Source organism: Vidua chalybeata, chromosome 9 (assembly GCF_026979565.1).
Source record: "Vidua chalybeata isolate OUT-0048 chromosome 9, bVidCha1 merged haplotype, whole genome shotgun sequence".
NCBI classification, from domain to species: Eukaryota; Metazoa; Chordata; class Aves; order Passeriformes; family Viduidae; genus Vidua; species Vidua chalybeata.
The window spans coordinates 4,325,943-4,348,849 of NC_071538.1; the positions used below are offsets into that span (position 1 = coordinate 4,325,943).

Genomic DNA, 22,907 nt, shown 5'->3' on the forward strand with positions numbered 1-22,907 from the left:
GATGATAATACTGCAGATGCTTCTTGTATCCAAGTTGTAAGTGCCAGAGTTTGAAGTGCTCTAGTTTACAGATGTGTCTTTTTATCTAATTTCAACAGGGCCGAGTTATGTTATTAAGTGATCATCTCTGTTATCTCTTAGAAGTAGAGTTCTCTAAACTGTCATTTTCTGTTATAAAATTGTACTGGTAGATTTTTTTGCGGTTAGCAGCTCTAAACCTAATAGCCCAGAGTAAAAAATGATCAGATTTCTTCCCTTACAGAGACTTAGACACAGTGCTCTGGTGAGGAACCCAGCAATATTGGCTGGAATTTCCTACCAAGATGCTATTTCTGGGCACAGAGACCAATATCTCTGATATTTCTATGTAGCTCTGGCTGTCCCTGAGGGAAAGGACAGGAATATGATCACAATGGATGGGAACAGCATTTCTAATTCAGTTCTTCACTGCTTCTTCAATTCTTTTTAGGTACAGATTTGTTTCTTGATATGGAGTATTGCTGTTTTGCCAAGAAGCACTTTTGTGAAACTGATGAGATTCTTGTCAGGTTCTACTGCTTTTCTGGTTATTGGCTATTAAATAGATTGGTTTTACTCTGTGGTAGATATGCTTGGGGTAAACTTGAGCACTGTTTGGGCAACATCAATTTGTTAGATGTTGGATGCCTTCAGGCCTAGAAACCTTTCTCTCTTTTTAACAGGAGATTCTACTTATGAGTAGAAATGTATCTCTATTACTTGAGCTAAGCTAAAAAACAAGCCCCCAAAGAACTTTATCTGTTGAAGGCTGGAATAACATTCTAAGCCCAGGAGTTTTAGTAAAAGAGTTGAGGGGGGAACAGTCTGCAGTTAGAGCTACACTGGCTTCAGTCTACTGAGAATTTCTTAATATTCCTTTTTGCCTATTTATTTCATGTCCTAGGGGTCAGTCAATCTCAATTCTTGCATTTGAAGATGCAAGATAGTATCAGAAAGAATTGTAGTGATCTTTGGATTGACGTGCTTCACCTGGGGTCTGCTGGGGGGCAGTGCGATGGAGCCATGATGGGTGCAGAGACCATGGGCTCTTTCTTCCCTGCCTGCCTGGGTCATCTTGGCTGTGTCTTGAATTTTGGAATTTTCCCCCTGATACAGTATGCCAGGGGTCTGATATAATAGGATATTTAGGTGATTTCTAGGGAATGTGGGATTACCTTTTTCTCTCTGCTTTAGAAGACCCCTTATCTTTTTCTTGGTGACATTCCTGTGTTAAGAAGTAGCCTTGAGTGGTAGAAGAGAAATCAGTGTATGAAGGCATTACCTGAACAGGCATCAGTTGTTCCCAGAAGTTACTCCTTCTATCCCTGCCCCATTTTGACAGTTTTATATAATTCAAGTAATTGCATTGGTGTGAATTACCATAAGTTAGATTCCAGGAAGGTCTACCACTTGAAACTAATTTTATTTTCAACATTAAGTTTTGAAGAATATCTCAACAACATTCCTCCTTGGCAAGAATGCTGCAGAACAGCTGATATGAAATATGCTGATTTTTCTCTTAACTGAAATATTTAATCTCCAGAGTGCATTTTAGAGATGCCATGAACCCCTAAGAGTGAAATACAAATATAGTTTGGGATGGATTCAATTCCATGTTAAAATGATATTGAACTTGCAGAGGCTCTTTAGCCTATCAGTGAATTAAAGTGGTGTATTTAAATTGAAATATAACTTAACATACTTAACACACTGCTAATGAAATATAATTGTTTAACACTTTAGTAATGTGCCTTATAAATAGTACAAGGTTATCAGTGACTAGTGCTGAGAGGAAGAAAGCTTCTTTAGCCTTTGAATTTAAAGTTCAAGAAAATAGAGTTCTTTGGAATTCAGCTTTATCTGGTCTCTGGTGACTTGCCCATATTCATCTGCTTCCTTTAAATCACACACTTGCTTCATTAATTTTATGTTTCTTTTCATTGTTTGTAGCTTTTTTCCTCCCCATTTTTAACATCTTCAAAATGTGAAATTACTTTGCCTTCCCCCAGCTTCTTGCAAAAGCTCTTTAGCAAAAAACCCTAGCACAGCTATGATGTTCAGTACATCCTTGGCTGCAAGAAACACGTGTTTTCTCTTGTGCCTATGCAGGGTGTGATGAAACATTAAATTGGGTAATAGCACAGTGCTTGTTTACAGTGTTGCCTATTGCTTGGTTTGTACACTAATAGAGAACAAGAGGGGAAGAATAAGGGAAGAGAACAAATAGTTCTGTGTATGGCTTTTCTGAACAGGTGTGTGTGTTATTTCTGCTCCCAGTAAATGGTGCAAACAGAAGGTAGGAATAAGTAACTTCTCTGTGATGCTATCCAGGACTAATAGCAATAACAAGCTATCACTAATAGGGGTCTGAAGGAAAATTCTGATCTAGAAATGAGTTGCTTGGTAACTCTGGTTCAGTTATTGAAATCCTGATCCTCCTTCCTCTCCATTTGTTCTAATTACCTCCTCCATCCCTGTAATGGGGTTTATAGTCTGTGGGTTGCCTTGTTTGTTGTTTTGTGTTTTTAAATGTCATATGAGTGTAGCTGAATTTCCAAACTGAACCTAATGTTACATCCTTTAAAAAAAGTTGGATGGTACTGTAATTTTCTGATTACTTGCTTCCCTTTTATTGAAAGGAAAAACATTCAAGCATATATGAGTTAACTCAGCTATGGGCACAGCACAGAAATGTCTGTGAATTTGTGCTCTGGTTAGGGAGATGATGTCTACACTCTTGAAGGCTTTACATCACCAGACAACCTGCAGCAAAACGAGACCAGACACTCCAAGTCCGTGTTCTGCTGTTAATTGCCTCTGTACCTGTCTCAGAGTGGAGTAGTTTTTCATTGCTTTCTAGCTGAATGTGTTATTCCTGCAGTTCTGGCAGGATCTGCTGTCCATGTTTCATTATTTCATGCAGCCACATTCTAATTTAATTCTAATTCTAATTTTGTCCTCAGCCATGCCTGAAATGGCTCTGCTGTTTTCTCCCTTACAATGGCTTCTGCAAATAATCATTTTTATCCCTCAGATTTTCTTTGTTTGCAGCTTTTGTTTTGCCTGGAACAGAAGTCCAGTCGATCTCATTTTCCAAGTTAATTTTTTTAGTCTCATCAGTGGTTATGTCTCATCTTCTGTTTCCACTTCCCTCCACTTCCAAGGGAGCTTGAAAACATTCAGAGAAATATTTAAGCACTGATACCATTGGTTCATTCTTCCAAACTTAAGGTGCCCTGCCCTGCATTTCAACCAAACCAATTTGTTTATGACCGAGATTCTAAAGTTTACACATAAGTTCTGTCAGCTGCTACATAAACAGGAATTGGTAAAACTATCTTTGACAAAACTAAGACCTACAGCAGTGTTCTAGAAGCTTTTAAAGAAACCTTCAGCTTTCCCAGGCAATGCTTAAAATCTGAGGTTATCTCATAGGAAAGACTGAGAATAATGAGAACAATGATCCCAGCTAGTTTCTTCTCTGTCCAAGTCAAATGACATAGCAGAAACAAAGCAGTTTAAAAGATTTTTTTATAAATTAATCATGGTGATTTTCATAATGTATTCTGCATAAGCAATAAAATTGTGTCCTTGTATGGTAATCTTTACCTGTCCTGGAGGTATATGAAATTTGAGTGACAAGTGTGCTTTTGTCTGGCTTGGGTGTCTTACTGTGGGAGCTGAATTTTTTGCCTCTGTGTCGAAGAGCACTGAACCACCTGTTTTCTGCTTGGATCAGGAGATCTTTTTGCAGTTTTGAAAATTAAATTCTATTGAGTTTGCATGTCAGTGCTGTGTTTTGAAAACAGTGATGCAAAAGGTATGTTGTGCCATTAGAGATACTATAATATGGTGTAGTGTTTTCTAATAATAGTAATCCTGGCTGTCAGTATATATTTTTTTAGGTTATTTCTGTATTTCCTTAATTGTCTGTTTAAACTAGTGTCTGTCTTACACTGATTTCTCTAGCTTTTCCCTTGTCAGCGTTGGTTCAAATGCAGAGCATTTGACTTCTCTATTTTCTTTCTTTTTTTTAAGGAATTGAAAACCAGTGGTAGCATGTTATTTTCAGAATGTCTTGTGCTGCATATTTCATATGAAAGATACACATTTGCATTCTAATTAGAAATTATTTGGCTGCACTACACGTAATTGTGTGTGACAGCATTCTGCTCTAGGAAAACTGTTTAAAAAAAAAAAGAAAAATCTCTCCTAAACTCCCAAACAAAATAAAGCCTTGTGTTCCCTGTCTGTAAAATGGATTTCTAAGGCGAGTATGCTGCAGAGTGTCAAGGGGGGAATAGCAAACAGGTTAAAAATGATAAAGGATGGCTGTGCAGTGATTTAAGCAGACTATTTCTTTTATTTTTGCAGTAGTATTATTGACTCCACTGAGTACAGCCAGCCTCCAGGCTTCAGTGGCAGTTCTCAGGTAAGATCATATATAAATGTCTGCATTTATATGGGGGGGGATGGGAGGGTGAATGTGGAGGTTAGGCAGGGTTGAGGTGCACCTTCATCCATCTCCAGGGTACTGGTCAACTGGAGCCTTGAAAAGGCTTTTAACTGGTTGTATGGGCAACTGCAGTTGTAGGAATGACTGTGCTCAGTTGTGTGAGAGAGACTTGGTGTAATGTATTTTTAGACATCTGACATTTTTCTTAAAGCTGACTCTTCCATGGAAGAGGGGATATGGTTTGCTTTTCATGTCCCATGTAGGCAGCACTGGGGAAGGGAGGTAAATCCCTGACCCTTTCCTTTGGCTTAAATAGCTGTAGATCAAGCTTAACTTTCAAAACAAAGAATCTCCAGGCACAGTTACATCATTTGTCCTCACCAGGGCCTTTTACAAACATTACAAATTCATATAGAGGGTAAAAAGCTACATATAGAATGGAACTATTTGATAGGCAGCCTCCAAACTGTCTTATCCACAGAGCCTCCCAAATTCCAAACAGCACTTCTGTAGTCTAGAACCTTGAAGGGATTCAGCTGGGCTGCGGAGGTGACACTCATATCCAGCTCACAGTTCCAGAAAGGTTATCCAGTTTTCATTTGGGCAGATGGACTGTTGGGCACATTCCAGCTGTGCCTTGGGTGCTCTGTGGTGGTGGTGGACCATCCCTGACACACACCAGCATGAAACTGGTAAATTAAAAGGTCCAAGTGCTGTTGGATCTTACTTGATTTAAAGAAGAAAAAAAAAAAAAAGACTTGGGCACATACATGTTTAAATACAGCTGTGTAACTAATTGATAATTAGAAAATTCCATCTATTCATCTGGGAAAATGCTTGTTGTTGCTACTACTCTGGAGTGTGGAGGTTTTTGCTTGAACTAAGAGTTACAGTTCTACCACATTTCAGAGGGCAGGTGTAATGTAGATGGGGGTTTTATGTTTAGGACTCTGATGTGCTACAGTGTGTTTGTTCTCCAGCGACATTACTTGTCTCAGTGCTTCCTATTTCAAAGCCAAAATTAATAACATAAGCCCTGCTTATGAGCTCACAAAACAAACAACCTAGACTTTCTAGTCATTCTGTATGACAGCCTTATTTGTGTGAGAATAATCTTTTTTGTCCTGAAATGTGATTTCTTGTCCTCAAGAGTGTAAGATCTGTACTCTCAAGTACAAATTTTCACATTAAACTTTAATATATGTTTGGATGGGGAGTTCAAACAGAACTTTGAAGTTAAACACTTCTGTTCAAAGGTAGTCTAATTTCAGCAAGACTTTACCATAAAAAGAGTTTTAATAATATAAATTAAATTGTAGGGTTTTTCCCTAATTGTCAGTCATGGCAAAAATCACATATTGGGCACTGCTGGCAGTAAGAGTTATCTAGGATAGACTGCAAAGCTTTCCTTTCTCAATATAATTACATTGCCCACAAACATGTTAGGGAAGAATTTATATACCACAAAGCTCTAGGGCAGTTCTCTTCCAGAACATGAGCTTCAGAAGCAAATAGTGGACAAGTCACTTAGGCCCTGGGGAATTCTGTGGATAGTATTTAATGGCAATACCTTTTTTCTGCTAGAAATAAGGAGCTTGTGTGCAGCTAAGAAGCTTTTTCACAGTTGTTAGAGGACTCTTTAGAGTATCTGATAAAGTACAGACAGTAAAATCACTCCTGATAACAGAGGCATCCAAACTGATATCCTCAACTAGAGCAACCATAGTTGTTTTAGCCATTGAATAAAAATTGCTTGGGTATCTTTTCTGATTTTTTTCCTCCTGTTGAAGTCAGGGATCAGGCTATTATCTATTTTCTATTAGAAAATAGAATATCTGTTTTTTGGCAAAACGTGAGCAGGTTGAAACGCTTAGCTGGGGGTGTTCTGATGACTGTGGGTTAGTGCCCCTTGCTTGGTTCTCAGCACAGCTGGGTTGCCACATGCCAGCCTGAGACCTCCTCCACAGGGGTCTTCCTTGGGAGGCAGCAGGCAAATACTTACCTGATGGATTTCATCTCAGTGTGGACTGGGATCTGGCAGATCAGGCCTGGGGTTGGGTTGTGTCACTCATCGTGGTTCAGGCAGCTTGCCTTAACTTGAGATGGGAATGATTGCTCAGTGCCTGAAGTTGTCTTGAGCCCAAATCACTACTGATGTGCTGAGAACGACTGGAGATATTGGAGGTTGGTGCACAGAAATTTATAGGAAGAGTCTATAGAAGTGTTCTATTAAGAGTTTTTTAAAGATGTAAAATTTTAGAAAATGGTACTTGAAAGGTATTGATGTAGGAGCACTTCCCAGTGTTGTGTGTTGAGGTTGGGGCTGCTTTTGAGATGAAACAAGCTGTGAAGACCATGGGTGCTGTCACAGGCAAGTGTGAGCCAGGTTGTCAGTGCGTGGGAAGTGGTGGCTTGGAGGTTTCACTGCTTGAGGCTTGCTTTTTTCCTAAAATGTTAGATTGCTTTTCATACAGGTACAAACAAAATTGGAGTGGGCTGTAAACTTATTTTGTTCTCGTTGCCTTGGTGGGTGGCTGTAATGAGGACAGGCTGTTCCCCTGCATGGATTGAGGGGGAGTTGTACACGAAGTGGGTTTTAGTGCCATTGAGTAGCATTACAGGCCTTGTACTTGCTCAAGGATGTTGTTCATTAGGGAGCTTGATGGTTCTTAAATCTTATAAAATTTAGCTTTGAGGATGTGGTATGTGAGACTTCTTAAATAGAAAAGCAAGGAGCTCTCTGTGCTTCTTATGTAGTAGAGGGTTTCATTCCTGTTCATGACTCGTGATTAAAATGGTGAGTACTGCATTTTCTGTCTTTGCTCCTGCAGGAAAGATTACTCACGTAGTTTAAATCCTTTGCTCCTACATCTCACTATTACTGTTTGGGTAGGTTGGGGAATAGCTTTAATGATGAGCTTCAGGAACTTCTTTTCAATTAACCTTTGAACTTCATGCTGTCTTTTGCTTCTGTTGTATTTGCTTAGTTTTACAGAGAGCTACTGAGTTGCTTCAAAAGAAGTAATTCAGTAACTAATTAAAATAAACACTTCCTTCTCTTTTAATGAGCTGTCTGCCAAGCATCTGGGGAGTATTTCTTGTAGAGTCTGTTTGATTTGTGAAGCTGGAAGTTGGCCTATGCTGTCTGTCTGTATAAATGTAAGACAGGACTCCTCAAGGTTTAGGATTGCCTGTCCTGTATGTGAGGCCAGAATCACTAAATTTACCAATGTTCAGAAAACAAAAACTGTCTCAAAGCAGGAATTAGTTTTTGTTATGTTAAAGGGTACAGCATAGGACCCTAAAAAATAATTGTTGACAGTGCCAAGATTCTTCATTTATTGTCATTTTACGCTTCTGACCTATTGTATAATTGCTTATAATTGAGTAAAATCTATAGAAGTGAAACCTAGGCCTGGCTTTTAACTTTCTGAAGTGTTGTCCCTTCTCCACTCAGACCAAAAAGCAGCCGTGGTATAACAGCACACTGGCCTCGCGACGCAAGCGCCTCACAGCTCACTTTGAGGACCTAGAGCAGTGCTATTTTTCCACCAGGATGACTCGTGTCTCGGGTGAGTTCTCATGTGGTCTCTCTCTTCTGATGGCAGGTACCTCTTGCAGAAAAGCTTTGCTTTTGAGAGAGCAGTTTTCTCTTCTCCCTTGCACGAGAATGTGGCTATACGTATTTGTGTTACTCAGATCATCCCATTTTGCTATTCTTGACCAACCTTTGAAGTTGCTAAATTTGGAAAACTTAATCCTGTCACTTCGGAGGGGCACGTGTATTGCTTTATAATCCCTTACTGTGAAGGGCAACAGCCACAATAAACAATTTCTGTGGTGCCTGTTCTGAAGATGAAAATGCCTGAAAGCAGTGGTTGAGTTGTCTTTCCACTAAATGAGGTATAAGCCCAGTAGTTAAAAGCATTGCTATTGAAATGCTACAGAGGTATAAACATAAATGGATACATTCTTCTGTATTTAGCATGCAAGAGGACATGTGGAGGTTATCCTTTGTTATCTAGATTGTGTCTTGGTTAACAAATGGTTTGGACTATAGAAGCTGAGTGTGTTGCAGTTCTGTTGTCCCATGGGGCACACCTTAGATTTAAGGCTTGTTTTGTAGAATTAGAAGCTGTTTTCAAAATTGCTAGATTGCTTCATTCATAATTGAGTAACACTATGACAGCAGCTAGAGTAATTGCTGCCTAGTGGATGCATGGGTCTTAATTACAAACAAGATTCTCCTAAGAAATGAGAGGGTCGAATAACTGTGTCTTCAGGGCAAGGAAGGTTGTTCTGTAGCCCCTCTGGAGGAGAAACCATCTTGGCAAGAAAAGCTTCAGGCAATGGACTCTGGCAGGCAAGAGATTTGTAGCACCAAGCTTTGAGCTGCAGCCCATCTTGAATGTGACAGGCTGCAAGGAAAGCAGCCAGCCCCTCAGGGGGTGGGAGTCACCACTTAGGGATGAGAGGAAACCAAGCACAGGTTGCTGCAGCAAAGTATCTTTACTTATAACCTTGGAAGGCAAGGACCAACCTCCCAAAGCAGGATTGCTGGGGTAGAAACTTCTGCTTTTTTCTTCTCCATGAATTTATTCTCTCTAAATAAATTAAAAATAATTTTAAAAGTTAATTAATAAATGGCTCCAAATATAAAGGCTGTAGCATGTCTTAGAGGAGCTCACTCTTAGAAGTATCTATATCTTCTAACTACTTGAGAGCGTGGACTGGCCCAGTTCTCACTGTGTACAGCAAAATGATTTTAACAAGGAATGCAGCATGTTGGGAGGTTACTTCAATATCTGAAAGATTGGAGAAACATGTTGCATGTGTCCGGCCAGATCCCTGTGAAGTGCTAGCAGGTGCTTTGCAGAATGAACTTCTTCACAGCTCACACTGAGATGTTTTCATGCAGAGCTGTCTTGGTGATGCATAACTGTGTTTATGTAAAAATAAAACTTATTAACCAAGGATAACAAATGAGGCTCTTCCCAGCAATCCCTTGTAGAAAGCATTCTTCTTCATAATTGGAACTATAAATATGAATGCAGTGAAATTGGTTTTTTGTATTTGTATGTGTCAGTCGCAACAAGAGCGGAGGATTTGCAAGTGCACGTTTTCTCCTAAATAAGGGATAACCTATGATACTTGATTAAGTTTTCCTCTTCTATGTCATTGCTGCATTTTGACACATTTTAAATGGGATTTAATGTGGATTTAAAGCTTTTTGCAAGAAGTGCCTCTGACTGTTTGAATAGGGAGTGGAGACATAACATTACTGTAATTATCAAATGGCCTTGCACTTTGACGGGGAAAATGTCTTGAGAAATAATATTCGGTTTTCCAGGCACACATGGAGAATAAATTACAGGAGGGATGTGTGCTTGATCTCTAAATGAGGGAAATAGAAGGGTAGCAGCTATTTGTCCCTATCAAATAGCCAAAGGAGAAGAGAGTCTTAGAAAAGCCCTGACTGATGTTTGTGTTGCTTCTCAAGCTGTTTCCTGTAGTGGTCAGGTGCTGATGATGTTAATTTAGAGCAGCACTTTGTTCATTTTGCACCTTTTCATCCCTCTAACATGGATAATGTATTTGCTAGTACCCCTAAGCATGCTAATTACTAGCCTTTACTGTTCCTTTATATGATCAAACATTAAACAGGGCATATGAGGGACACTTCAAAATGCCTTGTAAGTATAGAGATAACAATTTCTGATGGCAAGAAATTACCAGAGTGCAGAAATTATTATTCTGTGTTTTCCCATAAGAAATCACAGCTGGATTTTGCTTTTATAAATCAACCTCTCTTTTTTTCACCCTGGTATTTCCAAGCCTTTCTAATAAATGGATCTTGTTGTTTCCTTATGCTGCTGATAAGGCTAACTTAACTAGTGGGTGGAATTTCATTTCTGTTGTGTGTGTGTGTGTGTGTGTTGTGGTTCCTCTGCTGTTGCAGTGGATGCTGGGGTGGAATGGGAGACAAGGTGTGCAGCACCTGTAAACCAGCAGTGTTAGCTGTAGTTCTCTTAAAATGCACTGGTGCAAAAAGAAAGTGAGGGTGGAAGCATTAAAGAAAGGATTATGAGAATCGCTGCAAATTTGGGGGTCATTATGAAGCCTGAAGATGCTACTTAATGCTTGGCTGTGGATACATGATTGGATTGGGAATCCAGATTTGCCTATGAGGCATCGCTGTAAGTTAGGAATTTTTCCTTATTTACAAAATACTAAAATTTAAAATTATTTAAATAAAATTACATTCCTACCAAGAAAAGTTAGGACTTCTGAGAACTCGATGAATGACTTTCAACTATCTGCACGGCAATTTACTTTTAACTTTTGTAGTAAACTGTTCCATTTCCCACAGAATATTTATCATCATTATTCAAGCTGGCTCAGTTTCACCTTGTCTCTTGAAGGTCATAATTTTCACAAAACTTCCAGTACAGGGAGCCTTTTGGTTTCATGCTCATCTTCCTTCTCCAGCCCTGAAATGATTCTCCCTTAGCTCTGTTGCTTTTGGAATAACAAGAGAAATATTTTTTACTAAAAGTATTTTGAATGTAATTGACACCAAATGTAGACATACTGTAACAGAAGAGGGAAAGGAATATACTTTGACCTCTGTTGAAAGCTAGACATGTCCTTTACAGTGCATTTTGACAGGCTTAAAAGTTTTCTGTTAATAGTCTATATGACCCATGGGCTCTGAATGTGAGTAAAATAAATGAGCTTACAAAATTGTATTTGACTTCTAGGCAGATTCTCAGCATAGTAGGTTCACCCAGCATTGCAGTGGAGAGACTTCATTTGTGTTCTGAAAAGCTCACCATGCCTTCAGAGAATGCTGGAGATGAGAGAAAGACTGGTTTTGACCAAGAATGCTCCCCAAATAACAAGCATCACATGGTGACATTATCTTGATTTTTGTGTTTACTGTTGAGTTTACCTTCTTACTCTGTTTCTGCCCCCTCCAATGTCGCTGCCTCTTCCTAGATGACAGCAGAACCACCAGCCAGCTGGATGAATTTCAGGAGTGTCTATCCAAGTTCACGCGCTACAATTCTGTGCGACCGCTGGCAACGCTGTCCTACGCCAGTGACCTCTACAATGGCTCCAGCATAGTTTCCAGGTAGGACACACTGTGGTGCTGACCATGGGGGTGTGGGCTGCTGAGGCTGAGTTAATAACCCATATTAAACAAGTTATTGTTGGTATATATGCCAAAAAATACATATTTCCCAAAAACAGTTTTGCCAGTGTGTGACGATTTTGTGACTGTCATTGATCTGTGAAGGCACTCAGGTACCTCAGTAGTACTTTTTATTCCTGTTGGTGTTGGTCAAGACCAAATCCGGAACCTCTGAGGTGCCAGTATCAGCAGCTGTTGTACAAAGCCTGTTGTCTTCATGTTAGCTTAGTTGTGTTGTAAGTGATGCAGTTCTAGCATTTCAAAAACCAGCCATCTGATTTGGTAGTCTTAAGAATATGTGCTGATTTTACATTTTGTTGGTCGATCCGGTCACAATGGCAAATATTAAAAAGCTGAGTTGTTTTTACCTGTGATTGCTTGAAGTCTTGGGCTTTGGAAGCTGTTTGTAATGCTGAACACTAGTGAGGGGTGGTTGGGATAAAGCCAATACAACAGTTTCGTTCTCGCCAACAATTCCTCTGTGTCTCAGCTGTGCAGGGGTGTCATGTCCTCTGTACTGCTGCTGAAGCTCATCTGAGCCTCCTGTGGACCCATTTTGACATATAGCTGGTGAAATGCTTTCAACTGTCTTTCAACAGAATCAGTTTCTTCTAGTTCAGTTCCATGAACCAGCTCCCTTAGGGATCAGGCTATGAGAGAGCACATGAAGAGGATAGGAATTGCCACAGCTCTAACCTTAAGCTGGTTTCTCCCCACCCTGGGGGTTTTGCTTATTTGTGGTAGTTTGTTTTTGGAGCTCATTGGGGTGGAAAAAACGATGGAATATCTCAGCTAGGAAATCATCTCTGCATAGCACAGTGCAGGACCTGTTTGAGCTTCTTGCAAGCACCTTTCACTAATTTAAATGTTTGTTCACAGCAGTCCCTTGAGAGAAGTAGTATCATCCCTGTTTAATATATGGGGAGCGGGAAACATAAAGAGATTGTATGTGAAGTGTTGGAAAAAAACGTTATGTTGACAAGATAGATAGATGAAACTTGGGTTTTCTGACTTTCCATCTAGTGCTTTCCAAAGGGGCCACACGGAGAGTGACAGAAGAGATTGAATGTTTGGTGAGGGACCCCAAGAAATTTACACTATTGAAGAAATTGGAGGCATTGTGTAGCACAGATTTTGTTTAAAGCAGCATTGATTCCTTGACTACTGCAATATGTAGCAGGAATGTGTAATGTCCGACTTAGCCAGAGGTCAGAGCACAGTAATCAGGAATCTGACGTATATTTAACCTGCACTGATTGGGTTCACACCAACTGCAATGAAATGCAGATGGGAATCTCACTGCAATGTAGACAAACTTTCTCAACTACTAGTTCAGCATGGATTGGATTTTGTTCCTTTGCCCTTTCTTCTCCTTGACATTCTGCAGGAGCAGCATTTTTGTGGTATTTGCTTAGAAAATGCTGGAAGGACAGTAAATCACACTCATGTTTGAAGATGTTCTAATTCTTGGGTGAAATATAAGTTTGAAAAGTATGTGTGTTACTGTTATAATGAAGATACAGTGAAGCCTTCTTACAAGCCAGTCCTAGAACTGATAATTAAATGCATTTCAGTGAAAAATAACTTGGTTTCCATGTCAATGTTCTCCCCTGCTCATGCTTTTTATTTATCAAAGCATTTGAGAAATTTTTAGAGGTTTTAGCGTGTAGGTTAAGACAGTTCACATCTGAACATCTCCTTAAGTGCTTTGGTAAAGTAGCTTTGCTGAATGTGCTGCTGCCATTGTTTTTGTTGGCTTCTGACTATTCAAACAGTTCCTATAAAATCAGAATTTGTTAATCAAGAATTTACACTTAGTATGTGTTGGCCAACACAGTCCGATGTTCGCCTTTTTTTTTTTTTTTTTAATTTAAACTGATAGCCTCAAGTTCAGAGAGTTTGTGAAACTAAATAAGAGCAGCTTTTAGGTATTCACAGATGAGCCAAATTAAGTTACTTAGAAAGTGAAATAATGCTTTTAAAGTGCTGTGAGAAGTTTTATTGTTTATTTGGTCCACTACACTGATCTTTAAAGGTTTTCCTGGGCATGCAGTAGAAAACACTGATGAAATAGAAGAAGATTAAGTCTTGGTGTTTAGCTGTTGCTGTTGAGACAAATGGATTTAAATACAGAGTTAATACAAGACTAATACATAAGAAGTCTTCATAAAGTTTTTAGGCAGTATTTTAAAAGGATATTTTAAGTATACTTAAGAATAAAAATAGAACTGACAGGAAGTTAAATTTCCTTGGTTTGTTTTTTTTTTTTTAATAAGTTGCTGTTACAGATGGACAGAATACAAGAGTGGTTTGATTGCTTTAACCCTACATAAAATTTGCAGAAGACTCCAAAAGATCTGCTGGCTTAAACAGCTTTTTTTTTTTTTTTTTAAGATCTATTACCTTTAGGTTCACAAAGGAGAAGGATGTAAATAATCCTTATCTGCAAAACATTGATGTTTAGAAGTGAAATATAATTGGGTTTATGCTAACAGGGTGAAAAGTGTAATTAAAGACTGTGTACAAATAGGCTGAAAAAATCATGGAACTAGGTAGCAGCAATAGCCTCCTGAGAGCCTTGTTAAGAATGTTTATGGATGTTTGGACATAACTGTGGACTAATAAAGTACTGTAAACAATTGTATGTTGCGTTACTAAAAATTCTGATTAAATGTTTAGGAAGACTCCAGTTACCTTATGGAAAGAGGAAGCAAGGAAGGAAAATTTCAACCCTTTCTCCTTTTTCCCTTATTCTCTTCAAGAACAACAGATTATCAAGAAGAATGTTCAGGGAAAGCACATTTGAGGCTTTGCTATTGCAGGTTACTCAGTTTTTCTGTAACATCAAGGGGACTTCAGCATGCTTACAGTATGAATGGGCAGGTATGTCAGTATGCTAAATGGCTTTTTAATATGCTCACTTCTCTTAAGTACAAAGTATTTACAGTTTTCACAAGTATATTAAATTTTGTTAGAATTGGGCCAAGGAATAAATTTTCCATTTATTATGCCCCCAGACAGAGCAGTTGTCAGAGCTTAACTTTCCTTCTCTGTGCTGGCAGTGGCAGTAAATGTAAAGTCTTTCTTTTAAAGATGAGTCTGTAAACTGCTGCGTTAGCATTACAATGATTTATGGAGAAAATTGCTTTACCACTGTCAGAGGCCTTCAGAGAATAATGTGGCAGTCTTTCAGATTTGAGAAAAAGAACAGGAAAAGCCAAGAAATGTGCTACAAGGAGATGTCTCTCTGAAGCCTGGGTATCAGAAAACTGGTTCTCCCTGCTCCATGATTCCCAGCTTTGGGAACATGAGTAAGCTGTAAGGTTTGGGGGCTTTGTGTGGGTTTTTGTCATTGGTTCAGACTTTAAATTCTTCTAGATTAGTTTACTATTTTTCTGAAAGATCTTAAAGTGACATTTAAAAATTTATGGTTAGCTGACACTGACTGTATCTAAAGGCTCAGTGATTTACAGAGAGGGAAATAAACAACTTGTGGTTTTGGATGGAGAAGCCTTGGTCAGCTAATCTGTTGAATCATGATCCAGTGTTCAAAAACTGCATCTTGCCTTTAGTGACCATTATTTTTTTTCCATTACTTGCTCATTATTCCATTGCTTCTAAGTGATGAACAAGATGTGAAGAGGGATCTCTTGGCATCCAAGCAGTATGATTTTCTGTTTCAAGATTGCTTTTTTGTTTGTGTTCACCCTTTCAGTAGCATGACCTGAAATTTTCTTCAAAGGTGAGCTTAAAAGAAGAAAAATCCATTATGAGTGAGTTTTTCATGTATTCATTGAACTGTTACATTTTTCTGTTGCCCTTTTTACTTTGGACTACAATTATGTGTCCATGGAAATTCTCAGACCCAGACTTTAACAAGATACTTTTTAGTTCTGTATCCACCATAACAAGCCTTTTTTTGTTTTTTAATGTTTGGGCTGGCTAGGATTAGATGAGCCATTTTATTAAGTTTGTGACCAGCAATGCTTCTTTATCTTGCAGGTAAAAATAAATGAATGAAATGGAAGTGGGTTTATCCTTTACAGGATTATGTTTGAGTGCAGTAGATGCTGCTCCTTGAGAAATCAGGAAGGCTGGATTTTACAGTGTGTTAAATAAACCATTTTTAAAATGGACTCTTATTTACAAGTGGCAGCTCAAAACTGTGGATGAACTGTTCCCAAAAGTAGAAGGGAGAGAGAAATGCTTGGATAAGGAGACTTAAATTGCAGAATTACCAAAGAAACTTGAGAAATAATTCCCTGAACCTACTTGAAGTTTGTGCTTCTCCTGTGGTTCTCTTACTTCCCTTCATCTGAAGTTCTGGGTTTTAGTCACACATTGTCTGGGGCTGAAATGGGATTTTTGTTTTAATTAAAGCTGAGTGAAGTACAGAGCTTTTCCCTTACTTTCCCATCTTTCTCTGGAGTGCTGAACTGATGTATTTCCTAGAACGTGACTGTGGTCTGGGTCCCTTGAGCAGAAGCTAAATGTGACTTGTACCCAGCAGAAGGGTTATACAGGGGTCAGTTCTGAGCTCTGAATTCAGAGTTCAGGGACACTGCTCTGGAATACAGCCCTCCAAGCCCCAGGACGGGCTGCTGGTACCAAGGACTGCCACCAGAAAAGAGCTTATTTGCTCTTAGCTCCAGTCTTGACCTGAAAAGTAAACCTGGTGGTGCTGCAGGGAGAAGTTTTTTTCTTTCATCAACATAAGAGCTAAAACTTAACTTGAAATTGGGCAGTTAATGAAGTGGCATGGCTGCCAGTGGGACCTAATTTTTTTCCTACTAATTTCAGACAATTTGGCAGTAGGAAGATCTTTTTCTCATTAAGCTCTCTTAGTACTTGAAACCTGTCTTCATCTGCAGATGAGAATTCTTAGCTGAATTTCAACTTTATGAATTTTCATAAATGATCTGTTAAAATTATTGAGCAATCTTTCAATTAATTTGTGAACTGGCTTTTGAACAAAATGTTTTAAATAGTGATTGTTCTTCAGGTTGTTTTTTTTTTTTTTTTCTTTCAATATCTTGAAGTATCTATATGCATCTTATGCAAGGAGTTTCCATGTAGCAGTCACTGCCTGCAGCATGGGGTAATCCAGTTTTGGAGCAGGCTTCCCAAAAAGGGGTGGTGCAAGCTCCATCCTCAGAGTTATTTAAGAGCAGGCTGAAGAAAGCCCTGAGCAGCCTCATCAGAGCTGCCCCTGCTCTTTCCAGGATATTGGACTAGAGACCTCAGAGTCTTGGGGACTGTATTTGTGATAAAGGCACATGATCAGAGCATTAGAAATTTTACATTTTGTCCTCACTTTCTACTGAGCATCTTCCTCTGGCCACAGGTTTTGAGAAGGAATTTAAGGAGGAACTCTCTCTGTGGCTTTAACATGTGTAGTGCAAAGGATATTTAGCTTCCTACAATGCTGCTTACAGTTTCAACAGCATTGTATTTATTAGATTTAAGACTGCTTTTCTTTTGAAGAGAAATTTCATGAAAGTGCAGGAACTCACAATGGATGCTGTAGTGTCAGAAATGTACTTTGAGAGATCAATATTCAGGTAGGAGGATGGTACTGATGCCTTTTTCAACCTAGAACCTAGATAATATTAATATAGGAGGTAATATATAAGTGGATCTTTATTTTGAGGCCTCCAGGGGCAGTCATGGAGACTATCCACAAAAGCCTGTCCACACAGGGTGAATACAGTTTTTATAAGTTTAGCAATTTAGCATAATTGACAAAAAAGCAGTTAAGAGGACAAGTAGTGATGCAATCCCCCCCAGGTCAAGCCCCTTCTCTGGACAGCCCTCCCTTGGTACTAGCTGTTTTTGTTTAAGAAAATGTGTCTTGAAGAGTTCTTCTCAACCTTGGTAGCCAGGAAAGAACCAAGATACCATAGGGGCCCTGGAGAATTTTTGTCTGCCGACGGAAAGGGCATGGAAAATTACTGGAAAACTAGCTACTAATACAATAGTCTCCAGAACTACAAATATATGTGCCAAATAGACAGAGAAAAAAGCATCTAGAAAAAAGAATATAGGGAAAAAAAATCAAAAACCAAAATGACATCATTACCATGTGGAAATTGCCTTGCATCATTGCATCCACCCCTCTTGATTGCTCAGGATGAAAATCTTTTCAGTGAGGCTGGAGGTAGCTGCCCTTGCATTCCTTGTGATGTTAATGTGATAATGGTTGTCATTAGGCAGCAGTGGTATGTCTTGGCCTCAAGAACTGGACAGGCAAGCCACAAAAGCTGTGGTTCCAGCATCTTGCACAACCAGTTCTCATTCTGACAGTGTTTGTAAAAGTCAAAGATGGATTTCATTTAATGCCCCCCAATTTTATAGCTTTCATTTGGCGTTGAGTGTTAATACAGTGAATTCTTGTTTCTGCGTAAAGATACAAACCTCTTATTAATAGAACATGGATTTCTGTATCTTATTTCAGTATTCTTTTAATTGTCTAACCATATTTGTTGTAAATTCCTGAATTTTTTAAAGAGCTGATGATCTGAAAAGCATTAGCATGCCTTTGGATTTTTTTTGTTTGCTCCTGGCCAACTAGATGTTAGCCTGTTAAATGGTGGGTAGTTGAGCAATATAATAAGATAGGATGTTAAAGCATGCAAAGATGTATAGTGTGGGCTTAAACGATTCCTAGAATAAACCTTACAAGCAGCTCAGCCTGGAGAAGAGGCTTGAGCTCGTGATTATTAATATATCATCATTTGCATTAATAAATGCAGTTTCTGAGTCATGTTTGGTATTTATGTGCTGCGTAGTTGTATCATAGAATAAGGTAATAAATAACACAGAATAAGCTATGAAGTGAGTTTGTTTTCACGGGATTACGTACAAGTGTGTGCATACATTTGTGCAAGTGAAGTCAGAACAACTTCTCTGTGAGACTGTGGAATTAGGGATACACATAAATCATTCTTGAGAAGAAGTTAGGAAGGATAGCATTCAAAATACTGATGAAATAAGTTTCAAAGTGCCATCAAAACAAATCTCATGAAACAGTTTTGTCAGCTGGATGAGAAATGCTTCAAATGATGCATTAACCTTGTTCTGTCATTACCAGGCAGTAGGAGCACTGCAGTTAATTGCCCAAGCCCATCCTCTGGCTGCTTGGGAAAGGCTCCTCTGTGGTGTATGGATTTGATATTTAGGAAGGCTGGTGCCCTAACTCATGGTGCCTGTTGGATTGAGCTGAGTTGTCTAAAGAGGTTACTGTCTCCAGCTGTCCCTCCTGATTCTCTGCAGGGTGTCTGGCAGAAGAACTGGTGGCAGTGTCAGGAAAATGCAGAGGCTTGAGTTACTGGAGTGCTAGGCTTGGGGTGGTGATTTGTCCTGTGAAATGGGACCTCTGGCAGTGTGGTCAGCTGGAGACAAACATCCTCAGCTGCTGCTGCCAAATCATGGCGGAAGCATGAACTGGAGCCTACAGACAGAGTGCACTCTTTAAAGTCCCAGTATTGATGGAGATCTCTCTTTCAGATCTATTTGTTCCCCTGCCTTATCAGCTCTCCAAGCTGGTTGCTGTGCTCAATTTTGAAGAAACAAAATCCTTGTTGGTGTAGTAACAAAAGGGTGGCTTGGAAACAAGCTTTTGAATGGTTTTATATCTCGAAGGCACTTCAATACTTGCCACAACTGAGTTCCTTCCTACTTAATGGTGTAATCCTGATAAGATGGTGCTGTTGTTCAGACCACCTTACAGGCTGTTGCGGAGCAGGGTTTCTTCTGTAAGACCTCAGCTTGGGTAGAGGCTGATATGTTTTGTTCCAGCTGAATGTGAAGAACTTCTTTCCTGTGCAGTGATGGTGCACTGGGACAGATTACCCAGAGAGGGTGTGGAGTCCCCCTCACTGAGATATTCCAGAACCATCTGGATGCAAGCCTGTGCCATGTGCTCTGGGATGATCCTAGTGGAGAAGGTGGGACCAGATAATCCACTGTGGTGGATTCCAGCCTTATCCATTCAGTGATTCTGTACTGGAAGCACTTGCTAAACTTGAAGGCAGATGAGAATGTTTAGATAGTTGTAACCTCTTCCACCTTAATGTTTGAAAATATTGACTCTGTGCTGTGGCTGCTGTCAGAGCTGTTCATAACCCACTGTATATCAGCCCAGCTGGGTGAAATGGTACCTCCTGGGTTTCAAATACAGATACAGGTTACCCAAAATACTGTAGCAAGCAGACTGATCATTTGGCTTGAATTTTAAATAGTGTCATAAGGAACAATCTGCATTTAACTGTTGGTATTTTTAGTTTAATTTTTCCTGCTCTGGGAAATTATTTAAAATGGTGTTTGTGGAAAAACTGAATCTAATCCTCATTAAGTTGCAGGGTAGTTGTTTGCAGCAGCTTTGGCTCATTCTACTTCTGTGGATCTGGCATAGAAACACTGGGATTGTCGTCATCTTCTCTTCAACATGCAGAAGAGCATCGCCCAGCAGTAAAGTGGCTTTTTATCAATATGCTTTTTATTTGGTGGCTTGCAGAATTCAGCAGTTCCCTATAGGTTTTCTCATCATTACTGCTAATTAAGCCAAGTTCCCCTGAATGCATGTATGGAAAAAACCTTATGCAGCAGAAGAGGCTGTCTCTAGCTATAATCTTAGAGCCAAGACTGGGACGCTGCTATGGCTTTCTGGGATATCTTGGGTTGTATTTAGAGGAGATTAGGTTCATAGTAACTTCTTTGCAAAGTAGAGAGGAGCATGGTTCTGAAAACTGAACTGTTGCAAGGAGCCCAATTAATCTCACAGCATACTGTATGCTCTCATTGGGTTTGAAAAAAGAACGACTCTGTTTTATCTAGAGATGACAAAGCATGAAAGTAGCTCTGTTGGGTTTGATTTCCGAGCTGTGAGATGGATCTAAGCCTGCCAAATCTCCTCGATTCAGGTTTAATATTCTCCTTTAAACAAGCTCTTTATGGAACAGGAATATTATGAAGTGGTCTCTGTTAGATATGATGGCATTTCATTACACTTAAAAGGATTTTTATAAGCAAGAAGTGGGCCTGGAACTAGGTCTAATGACATTACTTTGTTAATGTGGTACCTTTTTATGCCTTTCTTCAAACAGAGCAGAACAGCCCTCCAGGCTTCTGTGCCTGTAAGAGAGATCCTGAAAGTATGACTGCAGCATGGCTGGTGCAGTGATGTCTTTCCAAAGGAGCCCAGAGCTGAGGGCTGTCCTTCCCTGTGCAGTGCAGGTTTTGCTGGGCTAATGCAAAAGCCTTCCCAGCCTGTTTCCCAGATGGTGGGGGGAAATTAATTAACACAGAGAGATGACTTTCTGGTCTCTGTTTTATGTGCTTCAAATAGAGGTTTGATTGGGGGTGACATTCTCATCAGATGTTTGGAGCCTGGAGGAGGAGAGGAGATGGGAAGGGTACCCTGGGTGCATTCAGTACCTGCTGGTGCTGCTGGAGTTGGGATCTTCCAAACAACTCCAAAGAATGGCATCAGCCTGAAACAGCTTGGGGGCCTCTGTCCCACAGTGTTTATTAGACATCCATTAGTCTTGAATCTGATCTACTGAGAGTAGCTAAGATGACTTCACCTTGATCAGAGGACAAATCTGGCAAATTTCTGGTGATCTGGGGGTCACATCTAACCTAAGGTAATGTGATTCTTAGGCATAAAAGTGTTTGTTCTCTGATAGAAGGACTTTGAGTGGTAATCTCATTTATACATTTAACTTATCTATCCAAATAACAGTTTACAGAGAATTGATATTTAAGTGGTCCTTTCTGACAAGAGATAGCAACAACCTGTCTGGGATCATGATGTGCCTGCTCAGTTTATATTTTAGAAAACATTTGGCAGCCTGGGAGTTTGAATCAAGAAATATGTTCTGCAGTGGTGGTCTGTCCTTGTCCCTATGGCACAGATTAAGGACTCAGAAATAAAAGCAGTGACCTTACCTTACTTAGGTGGTGCTCTTGGAGTAAGGAGTAACTAATGGAACTGCTCCTTTATTAAAGAGAAACATCTCTGGTTTTTTATTTCAGCCTGTCACAGCTTTAGCAAAACAGGCTTTTGATACTGAAACTTCATATACTTTGTTTTAGTAGCTTTTTTTATGTGTGACAATATGTAGGCTTTGAGCTGATAGAACACAAAATCTGAACACTTTACTGCAGCTTCCTATGCCTGAATATAGCTTTGTTTTTAAAAAAACATGTTGGTATGCTAGTGCATACTTAGTGACACTAATTACTTTACTTAATTACTTAAAATATCAGTCTGTTGTAAGCAGTCTCTCAGGTGTGTGATATTAATACCAATTTCTGTATTGGTCCCAGGTGCTTAACAGTCTACACTGGTGCCCATGGTGTTGGGTTGTGACCTAAATTTCTAATCGTTGGCTTTAATGCCTCAAAATGAGCATTGGAAAGAGATAACCAGGCTTAGGATTGTTAGAAGTGACAGGATACCCCATGGAGGCCATGCAGTGGAAGCACAGAGTAAGAAAGACTTGAAGGAAATAATAAGTGAAGGATGAAAACTGCTGCTGGCGTCTCTCATTCTTCTCACCAATTAAGTCCCAGCAATATATCCATGTTGCCATTAAATATGGACTCCACAGCAAGATAGGAGATGTTGGAGATAGAGATGTTAGAGATCCAGAAATAGAAACAGCACTAGGCTGGGGGGAAACAGAATTGAAAGGCTTTGGTATATCCAAAGAGGAAAATATGTCTGTGTGTGTCTTTCTCTCTCTCTATATATATATATATATACAGATATATACAGTTCAATGAGAGGGACTGAATCATCTACTTTACAGAAATGGCAACTCCTGTAGTCGCAGATCTTGGTAACAAGTCAGGGCTGAGGCATTTTTGATTACACTAGCAATTGTAGACTGTGTATGGAAAGGGGAGAGAAGCAATTGGCTGACGACCTTTAGCTGTAACTGGTGGTGCAGTTAAAGGCACATGCTCTTAGATGCAGCCCTGCCTTTTCCTGTTTTCAAACAGTGGGTACAGTACATACCTGTTATTATCTGGCATGAACCAGCTGTACATGGATTACTGTTGTCAGGAGCTACTACCTGAAACGCATGTGTGGTTCTTAAAAGCGTAACTGGGAGGGAGGAAACCTTCACCTGTCCCAAATCAAATCTTCTGGCAAGTACCTCCTAGCTGTAGTATGACTTGTTGAACACCAGTCTTGCTGTTGCTTTGTTCATAACCCTTATGGTGAGGCAG

The 22,907-nt window shown here is 39.6% G+C and overlaps 1 protein-coding gene across 4 annotated transcripts in view; it reads left to right on the plus strand.

Moving 5' to 3' along the window:
• COP1 (COP1 E3 ubiquitin ligase) overlaps positions 1 to 22,907 on the plus strand; it is a 125,450-nt gene that overhangs the window by 26,246 nt on the left and 76,297 nt on the right. For all 4 annotated transcript variants that reach the window (XM_053950679.1, XM_053950680.1, XM_053950681.1 and 1 more), the window contains 3 exons: positions 4,393 to 4,450; positions 7,932 to 8,046; positions 11,474 to 11,609. In XM_053950679.1, the coding sequence (XP_053806654.1) occupies positions 4,393 to 4,450; positions 7,932 to 8,046; positions 11,474 to 11,609 (309 nt within the window). The remainder of the gene's footprint in view (positions 1 to 4,392; positions 4,451 to 7,931; positions 8,047 to 11,473; positions 11,610 to 22,907) is intronic.